The sequence below is a fragment of the Stylophora pistillata genome, chromosome 1 (assembly GCF_964205215.1).
Source record: "Stylophora pistillata chromosome 1, jaStyPist1.2, whole genome shotgun sequence".
In the NCBI taxonomy this organism is placed as follows: domain Eukaryota; kingdom Metazoa; phylum Cnidaria; class Anthozoa; order Scleractinia; family Pocilloporidae; genus Stylophora; species Stylophora pistillata.
Genome location: NC_142519.1, coordinates 41,325,679 through 41,339,794, shown reverse-complemented (window position 1 = coordinate 41,339,794; position 14,116 = coordinate 41,325,679). Strand labels below are relative to the sequence as shown.

Here is a 14,116-nt window from a genome sequence, read left to right as displayed (position 1 = left end):
TCCGAGCGCTGTAATAAATAAGTGATATCCTTATTATATGTGCCACGACTTCATTTGAACCGTATCGGGATTTATCCTCGTTATATGTGCGACTACTTCATTTGAACCGTATCGGGAAAATTATTTTGATAGGAGTGTCAACTTTTACCTTTCCATCGTACATGACTGTATTTCAAAATATTTCACAGCTAAAAAAATCTATTTAATAACACTTAACCGAATAACTCATCATGATACCTGTTAAAAGGTTGTATGCACGCTAGCTTACAGACTAATTTAATTTTGAATGAGAAATCTTTGATTCACCTCGTGACAAAGCACTCGTATTTGTATCCAAATTGTAATTATCAACTCAGTTATATATTTGTAACTTAAAGCATCCTTCTTTCTTGATAAATGCTGACGTCCGATCTCAACCTTATCATAATGATTGTAGCTAAACACATCTGTTGTTTAGAGTGCTTAGACTATTTAACAATTATTCCACGAGCGCGCGTTGGATATGAGATGATAAATAGCCAACGAGGCGCGTAGCGCCGAGTTGGCTATAATCATCTCATATCCAACAAGCGCGAGTGGAATAATTGTTTTATTAAAAACGTTAAATTATTAAATTTTATTAAATTTTTAGCTCCCTTTTAATTTTAAGCTGACACATACGCTTACCATATTTGTAGATTATGGTATATTGGCTGCTATACCATAATGGCTAAACCAATAAAAAGTCTTGAATTACATTATCCAATGATCTAGTTTTTAATAATATTATTTATTTATCATTCCAATTCCATACCCAATAAATTATCATTTCAGCTGCGTTGACTTCACCATTTAGACTTTCTGCTTCTTTATTATTACAAAAATTTGCCCCATGTTGTTGATTGCTTGTTCATTTAAGGATTACAGAAAGTATCAAAATGTACGAAACTAAAAGGCACTGAGACACTCGCATGCGTCTCTCGCGTCCTTTCTTTTAATTTTTGTCACATTTTGTCTTCATTTGTGACCTCTAACAGAACAGACACACGACAATATCTACTCTTTATTTATGTGAAACGTGACGAAGGTGTTGGAAAGCAATCCTCATTGGTGGCCTTTTAATTGTGGCTCGAGGTTTCAATTGTGTTGACAACTTTAAAAATTAGAGTATCAGAAATGCGAAGATGAAGTCTCACCACCCCTCCTCCTCCTACCCCCCTCCCTCCTCCTCACACCTCACCAGGCCCGTCATCCAACCGGCTTATCATTCCTTGATAATCCACAGAATCCACTTTAATCGCTAAAAACTAACCGATCATTATCATTGGAGGTTCATAGATACTATTTTTTTTAATTTCAAATTTGCGAAGATTCATAGAGTAAGATAACAGTGGACTTCATACAGACTTAATGTACAGATAATGATATTTGATAGTAATGTTTGGAAAACGAGTATTACTTACAGTAATTCCAACGCAGATAATTCAAGAAATATGTTACGTGGTAGCTTTTCTAGCTGATTGCCGCTCAACCGTCTACATTGGAAGAAAAAAAGTTAGCTTCAAATCTAACCTTCAGGTAGACTAGCGCAATTTTTAATATGAAAAATTTATAAATAATAAAATACATACGAACAAAATAGAAGAATAAAAGATCAAAATAAGTGAAATTTTGACATCACGCGCTATTATTTCATATGAAACGCATCCAAATAATTGGCAGAATACAGACTTTAATGAGACGACTTTAACAAGTCGTTAATCTATGAGCTTGGAAATGTGTGTGGATTCATCTTAAGCAATTCAAAAACGTTATGAAGAACATTCGTTTTACAGCAATCTGCAAAAGTAACTTGAACTTATCTATCAGAGTCATCCCCGACCATAAAAGCGTGGCGTTTATAAGAACTCGACTGTTGCCTCGAAACCTTAGGGGTGCGCTTTAAGCGGTTAAAAGTGAGACCTAGTAGTTTTTTTTGAAAACTTAAAACACTTAAAAGTGTCTTTATCGTGATCTGTTATGCTTGATACCTTATCATAGTTGGAGTGGCTGCATTCGTGAAGAAATTCAGACTTCAAACCCGAATTTGAAGGCAGAAATTGGTTTTCTCTCGACGCTGCCGATTATGGGCCAGCTCCTGAACTGTGATTCGTGACCTTTTTCTCTCTTTATTGAAGACCAATGCCCGCTACAATTGTTTTCATCGTGCATTTTTCTTATGGTATTTACGCCCAACCTTTGACTTCTAAAGCCAACATTTGCATTCAAATTTTGATTCCTTTTGACACTGAGGTAGAAAAGACGCGACCAATACAAATTTAGTAGTCTTCACTTGACAAACCGCTTGAAGAGAACTACCAGATACCCTTTTCCCACTAACTAGTGCTGTAAACAACCGTGGCCGGAAATCTACGTTCTTAATCTGCAGCCCGCCCTGTCTCGTCTTTGTTGGACCTTCTGTGAACGGTACGAAATCCACGCCATCGTCATTTCTGCATGGTTTAAATCATTTATTTCACTATGTTCTTGACGGCCACGAAAACCAAGGTACAACATTATTAGCTACTGCACAGAACAATTAAGAGCATGTAGAGTTTGAGAACCAAAAATTTTCTGCCTCCCTTAGAACCTATTCTTCTTCTTCATCAGTTAAACTTTGCACTTCAGATGGACATTGGCCACTACCGCAATGGCACAACTGCTTTGTTTTTCTCATCTAAGACTTCCTTGGAGAAATGGAACTCTCTAGCACTTATATTATTGTTTCTATAATTATCTGCTGTGTGTGGCCATCATCACTGTTAAGAGTTTGTAAAGCTAAGTAGCTCGTATTCTCAACCATTTTGGGTTGTAGAAACTTTTGAGTGATCTGTTCAGTTTTTCTAGTTCGTTTCCCTCAATTCTGTTGCCTACATTTTTTTCTTCAAGCCGCATTTTCCACACATTCAGCTAGAAGGAAGTACTCTTAACTGGTAGGTAGCACGGAAAGCCGTAAAAATCTTGAACAAAAGCTCATCTTTCAAACCGGCAGTCTAAATCCCACAGGGATCAACGAACACTTTTCATTCAACTAATTTATTCTTGTTTTTCTCGTTGCCATGTTCCCACCAATAACGTAGCTCCATTTTCTGCCTTTAAAAGCACACACAACCCACAATTCCTCTGATTGCTCCGACGAAGGGCTAACGCTCGAAACGTCAGCTTTTGTAATCGTTGCGGTGGCCAATTTACCATTTCAACTTTGTTGATATATCCAAATTATACTCTTAACTGGACAGAGTTGTTTTACGCGCAAAAGCATTTCGTTCAGTTCCTCGCACCTTATTTCTAATTGCTGTAAGAAGGTCAATTTCGATAAAGCTCATCAGAGCCGTGTAAGAGTTTCATAGGAAAAATTATCAGTTTATTAGTTTAGTAAATTAGAATTTAGCTATAAATCGATCATGTCTGAAAAACCAGAATAAAAGCATTTGTAGCTCGAGAGTGGAGCCTGAAAAAGAGAATTATGTGGTAAACAGGGCAATATTGTCTTTATTGAGGCTTATGCAAGAGGTTCAGTTTGTGGCTTATCTTATTTTATATTTCTATCATGACTTACTGGTTTAAATGCGACAAGCATATTTCATTTGAATCTGATGAAGATTTGCACTCAGCTTGTGGAGAAGTCTGTGACATTAACTCATTCATTAGTTCATTTCGGGATTACATCCAAAGGGCTGATTTTATTAAGAATAACCCACTCTTGGGTTGAATGGAGTTTTTGGCATGGTCAAATCGGATTGATGACATCAGTTATCCTATTTTAAGTTGTTTTCTTCGCTTTTCTACCGGTCCTGCGATTCAGGACACAAAAGAAGACAAACGTGAGCAATGACGAGTAAGTGATAGACTCATTGTGTCTCACACTTCTATTTGTCCACTGATCGACTCTTGATCAGATATTGCATTTGACGCTGAAGCGCGCCTGTTACAGGTGAATGTGCCCCAGAATTTTCGGGTGTTGTAACTGGACTAACTGATACGGGATATCTATGCTCAAATGTTGTGGGTCGCTCATGTCGTTTAGCTCCTATTCATATATGTATGAGTAAAAAATTTACCACTCACAAGTATTTAGCCTGATACTGCCCAACAAACAAGTCTTCAGGTAACTTTTTGATGTTGTTGTTTCCCAGCCACCTGTAAAACACCATGCGCAATTTTTTTCATAGCTTGAGTCTTTCTAACCAAATAATCTTCTGTCACTGAAGGCAAGCATTAGAAATCTACCTATTTTATATCTTCAACAAAGAGAATTCTGAGATTTTGTTATATTATATATTTTGAACTTAAAATTGATTTTGTAAGTCATCTATTCTGTGTTTTTCATTGAAATCGCGTCTGATTATGATAAATCTTGATGAACTACACGACATGGAGAAGAAACCTGAAGTGATTTATAAATTTCTTTTGAACAAGGCTCTTTCTTTGAGGGCGATAAGTTGTCGTTTTGTCCAACTGACGAGAAAGAGTGTTGTTGGGCGGGAGGTGTCAACCTCCTGTCTCTAACAATCTGTTTTAGATGACTTATTTTACCACTTGTCTTTTTTACAAATTCAGGTGGTTAATTGGCGTTCATTTTCACTTTCAAACAAAAGGCTCGAAACAATTATGGGAAGATAGAAAATCAATCTAAGTCAACGGGAGTCAACTGTCTAAAGCTTCCAGGTCAATTACTTACAGATCGTATAACTTGATGCCCTTGAATATATCAGAAGGCAGAGTGTCCAGTTTGTTGAAGTCTAGAGTTCTGTGTAAAAAGATACTGACACTTGGAAAGCAGCAAACAAGTCAAAATCTTAAGGCGACACAACATAACAGTTCGTTTGTCAAAAACTCTGGTTTAACTTTTGAATCAAGAACAATTTTACTTTTGCAGTAAATGGTTTGAACCCGGGGGTAACATGTGAAGGTGTAGTCTGATCGTCCGGGTGAGTGTAGTCCTGAGAAGGACTGTTGTCGGTGGCAGTGACTGACGTTTCGACAACCTGTGCGGAAGTCATCATCAGAGTCAAGTGAATGATTGTTGTCAGTAGAATGTTCTTATTCCAGTTCGTGTGAAATGATCGGTTGGTTTTGCCGTGATGTTATTGGCTGTAAGACTCAAGTGACGTAAGTCGGTCGTGATTGGTCTGTTTCGGTCTGTCGGTAAAGCTAGGTTGTTCTTTTTCGGTCGTTTGTGATGTTTATGTCGTGAATTAGTCGTTTGTATGGGGCGGGTAGTTGTTGACATCTGTTTAGGGGAGTCTGTTCTAAGTTAGTAAACCAGCTTTCCAGAGTCAGTCGTTGAAAATAGTCAGTGCTGTAGGTTAGGCATTGCGCAGAGTCCCAGTCAATGTTGTGGTTGGTAAGTCGATGGTGTTCAGCAATGTGATTGCTGACATCACCTTTCCTCGTCGCCCGTCTGTGTTCAGTCAGTCTTGTTGTGAGGTTTCTGCCAGTCTCACCGATGTAGGAGGCTTGGCAGTCGGAACAATTGATCTTATAAATCGTTCCCTGTCTGTTCCTCGGTTCGTTTTTGTCTTTAACGTTGGTTAGTAACTGATGTAGTGTGGTGATGGGTTTGCGGGCGACGCGGATATTGAAGGGTAGTAAGATGCGCGAGATGTTTTCAGACATGCCTTTTATGTACGGTATGGTTGCTGTAGTCGTAGGGGTTGCGGTGTCGTTTGTTTCGGTAGTGGTAGTGGGTCGGTGAGTGTTTCGTCGGATGAAGTCGTTGTTGTAGTTGTTCTTCGTAAAAACACGGTGAAGGTATTTGTTCTCGTCGGATAAGCTGTCTGTCGAGTCACATACTAGTTGTGCGCGTCGTGTTAGAGTTCTGATAGTTGTGGCTTTGTGTGATGTAGGGTTGTAGGATGACTCGTCTAGTAATCTGTCGGTGTGTGTCGGTTTCCTGTAACCTGTCGTTCGTAATGAGTTGTCGTTGTGGCTTACCAGGCAGTCTAGAAAAGGAAGTTTGCCATTTTCTTCGACTTCTCTGGTAAACTGTATGTCAGTGTTTTGTTCGTTAAGGTGGTTGTGGAATGCGTCAATTTCGTCATGTCGAACGGCGGTGAATGTGTCGTCAACGTAACGTAACCAAAGCGCTATCGTTTGTCGGCAAGTCGAAAGGGCGCGTTCTTCGATGTTCTGCATCACTATCATCCTACCAGCCGACAAAGGACGAGTTACCGTTGTTATGGACAAAACTGACTATCACGACAAAATGGACGCACTGGTTAACGACAAACGAACCTACGAAGAACTCAAACGTGACCCAACTCCTGCCCTTTAACGTAAACTCAACAGTAAACTACTGACACTCAAGAAAACGAACGCCTTTGACACCCAACGGTACTATCGACTGAGGTGCTCGGTACCACAGCCACCGAAACTCTACGGTTTGCCGAAACTACACAAACCTGGTTTCCCGATGCGACCTATTGTTTCTTTCTGTGGCTCTCCCACATACCAACTATCCAAGTACCTGACGACAATACTACAACCGCTAACCGACAAATCCAGACATAAACTACAATCCACTGAAGACTTCATTAACGCTACCAAGACTGTTCAGATACCTGACGACTACAAACTAGTGTCATTTGATGTGAAATCACTGTTCACAAGTATTCCACTTCAATTAGCATTACAATGCACTGAGACTGCAATCCAAAAATCTACCGACCCACTACCGCTACCGACAGACGACATCATGGACTTGCTAAACATTTGCCTAACGTCTACTTACTTTCAGTACAACGGTAAACACTACAAACAGTTACACGGCACTGCCATGGGGTCTCCAGTTTCCGTTGTTATAGCAGAAATTGTGATGCAGAACATCGAAGAACGCGCCCTTTCGACTTGCCGACAAACGATAGCGCTTTGGTTACGTTACGTTGACGACACATTCACCGCCGTTCGACACGACGAAATTGACGCATTCCACAACCACCTTAACGAACAAAACACTGACATACAGTTTACCAGAGAAGTCGAAGAAAATGGCAAACTTCCTTTTCTAGACTGCCTGGTAAGCCACAACGACAACTCATTACGAACGACAGGTTACAGGAAACCGACACACACCGACAGATTACTAGACGAGTCATCCTACAACCCTACATCACACAAAGCCACAACTATCAGAACTCTAACACGACGCGCACAACTAGTATGTGACCCGACAGACAGCTTATCCGACGAGAACAAATACCTTCACCGTGTTTTTACGAAGAACAACTACAACAACGACTTCATCCGACGAAACACTCACCGACCCACTACCACTACCGAAACAAACGACACCGCAACCCCTACGACTACAGCAACCATACCGTACATAAAAGGCATGTCTGAAAACATCTCGCGCATCTTACTACCCTTCAATATCCGCGTCGCCCACAAACCCATCACCACACTACGACAGTTACTAACCAACGTTAAAGACAAAAACGAACCGAGGAACAGACAGGGAACGATTTATAAGATCAATTGTTCCGACTGCCAAGCCTCCTACATCGGTGAGACTGGCAGAAACCTCACAACAAGACTGACTGAACACAGACGGGCGACGAGGAAAGGTGATGTCAGCGATCACATTGCTGAACACCATCGACTTACCAACCACAACATTGACTGGGACTCTGCGCAATGCCTAACCTACAGCACTGACTATTTTCAACGACTGACTCTGGAAAGCTGGTTTACTAACTTAGAACAGACTCCCCTAAACAGATGTCAACAACTACCCGCCCCATACAAACGACTAATTCACGACATAAACATCACAAACGACCGAAAAAGAACAACCTAGCTTTACCGACAGACCGAAACAGACCAATCACGACCGACTTACGTCACTTGAGTCTTACAGCCAATAACATCACGGCAAAACCAACCGATCATTTCACACGAACTGGAATAAGAACATTCCACTGACAACAATCATTCACTTGACTCTGATGATGACTTCCGCACAGGTTGTCGAAACGTCAGTCACTGCCACCGACAACAGTCCTTCTCAGGACTACACTCACCCGGACGATCAGACTACACCTTCACATCTTTACTTTTGCAGTTTTGGACGTTTCAATATTGGGTTCATTGAACTGAAACTGTCTGAAAAACTGTGGAAACGTGTGTTTAAAAATTACAATTTTTGTGTCTTTTCTTAGAATATTATGCACCCAATCAGAGAGTAGATGACTTCTAGGACTTTTTGAAATAAAAAATAACTGAGACTCATCTGATTGACAAAAATGAGTCAGCGCAAAAATGAGTCAATAAATAAATGTTTTGTCAAAGTCAAGAAACGTAAAGAGACCGCAGGAAATTAATTTTTTGTAATCGAAATCAGAGTTTATAATCGTATAAGAAACACAGATTGGCACTGATTTGAATTTTACATCAGTCACCATTACAATGACGAGAATCGCATTTCTAAAAATAGGAAGGAATTACATCATTTATTTGAAATTAGCATTCTTGAGTACAACATTGTTACCCAATGACGCATCTATCATTGCGAAGCCTTCTTGGGTACAATACTGTTGCCAAATGGCGTATTTAACATGGCTCAAAGAGTAAACGCTCCAAAAAAAAATTGAAAATATGACTCAACCTACAAGAGAAACGTTGGTAAGAACCGGTTCGTTTTCTCAGGCTTAGGTAGCAATTTTTATCCTTAATTTTTTTCAAATCTAAATTTGCAGTTACTCGACCGAGAACATACCTTCCCAAGGAAAGAGTTCTCATACCATCAAATATAAGATGGTCCTTATAACACTTACGCAAATTTTCTGTGCAGCTAAATGTTTAGAGATTTTGATTTTTCTGCCCCCGTCTTAAAAGAGGGCGTGTTGTTAAATGAATGTAGGACCTTCATCGTTGGCATAATTACTCATCTAAAGTGGAATGAAAATCCGGCTAAAACTACTCAACTTACAGGTTTCTTGGTCTGTTATTCCAATACGGATGCATCTCTTTAGGTAGTTGATCAGAGGATAAATTCTTTAAGTTATTGTTGTTCAGGAATCTGCATTGTCAACAGTGAAACAGTTTCCGTTGAAAACCAATGCTTGATTCAATTTCTCCCCCACAGTCTTTCGTATGTTACTTTGTGAAGATAAATGTTACAAACATTTCGATCTAGAATTAACGTCGGCATGGATTGGAAAATTTAGACTAAGATTAATACCGATTTTAGCCTATCATTTTCTTCAGTTTGGTTATATTTATTCCTTTTTGAGACATGGCCATATAGTTTTCATGCACATCATAACACATTATTTCGTTTAGAAGAGTCATATCAACAGTGACCCTCTAACAGCTGTAACGACCGTTCTACTCACAGTTCTCCAAGCACTGTATTTTCATAGAATGCTCTTGGAGGTAGCTGTTCCAGTCGGTTGTACGACAAGTCACTACAAAAAAGAAAGAAATATGAGCCCTAAAATGAGGAATCAGGAATATTTGACAGAAAGACTGAAATTGATGTTTTCGGCTATAGAAACCCTGAAGTTAAATTATAACAAGTCTGACGTAAAGTTTATTATGCAGCACACAATTCCCTCAGACTGCAAACCTTTCCTTTTTATGCAGATAACCACCTTCAGCCCACCGGATCTTGTGAAGCTCTTAAATAACAGCAACTTAGATGCCTCTTTTCCTCTCTTGATAGAAATCATATATGACTCTCATCAATGCAAAATTACTTCGAATATATATTCTTTTAAAGACTGAGTTGGTTCATGGTTAGCGTGCACATATCGAGCCGCGTGGATGCAAGCGGGAAATTTGGAGAGCAAGAGAGAGCCGCGACAGTTGCTCGAGGTGCAACCGATTTCAACTCTAACTTCTTGAGTGCCTTACAAACTTCCCAAGTGCATCCATAACTCGATATACGTACAACTAAAGCATGAACCAATTCTGCTTTTATAAAATAGCATACAGAAACAAGTTGTGCTCGAAATGCAACTGTGTCGGGTTTACAAGATAATAACAATAATAATGATAATGATAATGATAATAGTAATGGTTTAATGACGAGCTTTCTACAGGGTAGCTCAACATTCGTCATGAACTCAATATGTAGCCCTTTTACCAGTAAACAATAAAAAAATTAGATGTATACACAAATAGTAATATACTGATATAAAAACGATAAATATGTACATAGAGCAAAAATTCAATTGTTATAAAATGAAATATGATGTGTAATTAATTCGTTCTAAACTTGGCCTTCGTTTTAAGAGGTTTGAAAACTATTCTTTGAAATGGCCTTAAGTCAGTTTCAAGTTTAATGTCACAAGGAAGACCATTGAATAGTTTGGCTGCTGGATCTTGAAATGTTCCTGTTAAAAGAGGCACAAGAAGTTACGGTGTAGCATTTGAGTGAAGCCTTCTGATGTTTTCATGCTTCTGCAGAGGAAAATAACTTGGCCAATGAACATCGTATGTTGCTTTATGGGTCAGGGGTTGCTCTTAGCAGATTGAATTCAGTCCTTTCTTTTAATGGAAGCCATCCTTGTTTGAAAACATCAGTCACATTTGCCTAACGGTTGTTAACAAAACTTGCAGTATACTTTTGTACTTGTTGTAATTTCGTTTGGAGACATTGAGGTAAGGAATACATCACTATGTCATTGTAATCGAGCTTTGATAGTATCAACGATTCAACAAACTGTGGGCGCCAGATTTTTTATTTTCTTGATAATAGGTAAGGCTGCAAAACACGAAGATACGGTTTTTGTTACGTGATTTTTCCACTTTAAGTTTTCGTGTACGTACCCACATACCGAGAAATTTGAAGAGATTGTAGTCTTTTAAGAACTTCACCATCGGCTTTAATCGGGCGTTTGGTTATCCAGCTTTTGTTGTCTTTTCTTGTGCTGATTATCACTTGCTTGGTCTTTTCCCATTCAACAAAAAGTTTGAGTTACTTGACCAGTCTTCTAAGGTACGCATTGTGTTGTTTAACTCCGCGGTACTTGCGTCCAGTATAGGAGAGACGCAGTGGGGGATAAGCGTCGTATCATCTGCATACTGTAATTGCGGTGCAACATGAACCTCATCAAGATCATTTACATATACATTGAACAATACTGGGCCCAAGATGGATCCCTGTGGTACTCCCAATTTCGTATCAATGAGTTCAGATGTTTTGTCATTGACTTGTACGAACTGTCGTCTACCATTAAAGTGACTCAAAACCCATTGTAAGAAGTGGTTAGAGTTCTTCGTTTTATGAAATTTTTCTAAGATCTTGAGATGATCGACAGTGTTGAACGCCTTGGAAAAATCAGCATATATAGCCATGGTCAGCTCGCCCATCTTCATCACCTGGATGTTGTCTCTGAAACGTATCAATATTGAGCTCGAGGAGGTAGAATGTCCTTTCCTATAGCCAGAGATTTTCTCATTGGGCACATTGTGTTTATCGATTTGTTCTGTCATTTGGCTGAGCACGCAACGTTCATCAACCTTGGAAAGCACAAGAAGGATGGCTGTTGGTCTGTAGTCATCCCACTCCTTCGGGTTGTCTACTTTAGCAACAAGAGATATTCTGGATTTTTTCCACGCATTGGGAAAGGCGTTCTGACTAATACATCCGTATATGATGTCCGTTAGCAATGAAGTGATGTATTATTCTACTACGAGCTTAGCGTACTTGGCCGGAATAAGGTCAGGACCTGTGGCACAGTCAGTTCTTATACTTTTGATCTGTTGTTCTACTTCCGTAAAGGAGACTATACGTAGTGAGAAGAAGTCATTATAATCGTGTTCTACCCGAGATCAATGAGCAAATTTCGTAAAAAAAGATTGTGCTTGTTCATCGTGCTTAAGTACAATAATGATAAAGTATTTCGACTGCACACTGCTAGTCTTCATCAGGTGTTAAGGTCTACTGATTTTGGGTCTTTTTATTAAGCAGGATGCTCCACTGCGAATAAATGACAAATCAATGACAAGGCGAAAATGATCAAGAAATATTTCGCGACCAAATCTTTATTTCAAGAGCAACGTTTTAATCAGACATTTTTCTGCTCAGAAGAGAAAAAGTAGCAAATTTCTTGCATATACATAACCGCTTGGTGGATTCACAATTACAAGTGTACTTTGAGTGATTAAGGACAGTGCTTTATGTTGTCACGGCGCACTCGAGTTGCGCATACGCCATGGTCGTGTGTGCTCGCGCATGAGTGGAAAAAGTTCGTCCCTCGCAATGATAACACGAGAGACCAGCCGTGGTGAAAGGGATGCGTACTCGTATAATTTACGGGCCCTGTTACTTTAACCATGCTGTCTTTGATAAAAACCGAAAAGGAAAATTTATAGGACAATTGGTCTTCTTGGTCCCAATAAAAAACACGAAGAAAATGAGAAAAGTGTTTTACCCATGGATTCCTAACTGTTTCGCTTGCCTATGGGGAAAGGGGGAAGGACGGAACAATGCGTATTAATTTTATTCTGAAATCATCTTCTCCAAGGAACAAGCTCAGATTGAAGAAGAACATTGAAATAACTTCTTTTCAAAGAAAAACAATAGACGTATATCAATTTTTCTCAGAAATCAAGATAAAATATAAACATAAAGATCACTGAATGTTTACGCATTTGTCCAAACACACCTATAGATCATTTGTTTGAACTTTCCTGGAAACCGTGATTAAGAAGCAAGACGAAAATCACCATGAAACATTTCGAGACAAAGGCTTTATTTAAACCACTTCTTGATGGACTGTTATGAGTGAAAAAGGTAGGAACTTCTAAGAAACCCAGTTGCGCAGTAGATCAATAGAGTTCCATGCTTAGATCGTTGTTTACTTGACCTCACGGCCAGGAAATTACGTAGCGTTAGAAAGTTGTACGGTTTGACTCAAGATTTTCGATCGGGCAACACTCTACGGACATATTGTAATGTAAAAATGATATTTAGCGGTTCATGGACACGTCAAATTGTTGCTAGGCCTCACTTGAAGTAATAAAGTACAGTTTTTACTTTGTAGCCATAATTCGCATCGCGTCGGAAAATCGAAATGTCGTTGACTCGAAAGCTTATTCCGTCGCCTCTAACATTTTGATATCCGTATATGAGAACGATCCTTCGCAGTAAAGCACTATTTGAGCAATAGTGAAAATCAGACCTGAAAAAAATTTCAGGCCTGTACGGGATTCGAACCACTGACCTCTGCGATACTAGTGCAGCGCTCTACCAATTGAGCTAACAAGCCAACTGGGAGCAGGCCATCAAATTAATTCGATATAAACCCGTAGATGATAAATCAAACAACAACAAACATATGAAACATATGTGTGAACTGCGGTTATGAGACGTATATGAGAACGATCCTTCGCAGTAAAGCACTATTTGAGCAATAGTGAAAATCAGACCTGAAAAAAAAAAATTTCAGGCCTGATTTTCACTATTGCTCAAATAGTGCTTTACTGCGAAGGATCGTTCTCATATACGTCTCATAACCGCAGTTCACACATATGTTTCATATGTTTGTTGTTATTTTGATATCCATTATTCTCCGAACTCCAGAAGGTCTAACGCGGTCGGAAAGGAACAAAAAAGTTTGAAAGTCGGCCGCCAGACTTCAGTTTGATCATTCGTTGTCATAGCATAAGTACTACTGGGAAAGCCTCTCTCATACGAGACAATCGCGCTGCGCGGCTGTCAGTGTGTTTACGTACATGGGAGGTGTGTTAGGAAAACTTTAAAAAAGATTGATGACAATTTTAGAAAAATGGAAATAACTTTAGAAAACGCGTGGTGACACCTACTTTTAATAGCACCGGGAAAAAGGAAAACGTCTATAAAACACAGAGTCAGTCAATCTTTCATTTAGTGCTAAAACTGTTTTACCAGTATTTTTTGACGTGCAAGTGAGAAAGACTAGGGTTAAAACTGGCCTAAAAGCGATCATTTATTTCAATTTGGTTAATTTGAAGATTTTTACACATACTATTGATTTTTTTCTGAAAAAAATTGAATTCAAATGGAATTGACCGAGAAATTCTATTTCCCTTCACTTTTTAAGAAAATACAACGTCAGCACTTTTTTTCAGATTTTAAACCATATTATCTCGGAATATAGCTTGGCTA

The 14,116-nt window shown here is 39.1% G+C and overlaps 1 protein-coding gene across 1 annotated transcript in view; it reads right to left on the bottom strand.

The window, feature by feature from the left end:
- LOC148742560 (uncharacterized) overlaps positions 1 to 14,116 on the bottom strand; it is a 56,678-nt gene that overhangs the window by 19,568 nt on the left and 22,994 nt on the right. Inside the window, exons 2-6 of the mRNA XM_088747853.1 lie at positions 9,357 to 9,454; positions 8,951 to 9,040; positions 4,700 to 4,768; positions 4,087 to 4,158; positions 1,443 to 1,514 (exon numbers count right to left, since the gene is read on the bottom strand). Of these exons, the coding sequence (XP_088603979.1) occupies positions 1,443 to 1,514; positions 4,087 to 4,158; positions 4,700 to 4,768; positions 8,951 to 9,040; positions 9,357 to 9,454 (401 nt within the window). The remainder of the gene's footprint in view (positions 1 to 1,442; positions 1,515 to 4,086; positions 4,159 to 4,699; positions 4,769 to 8,950; positions 9,041 to 9,356; positions 9,455 to 14,116) is intronic.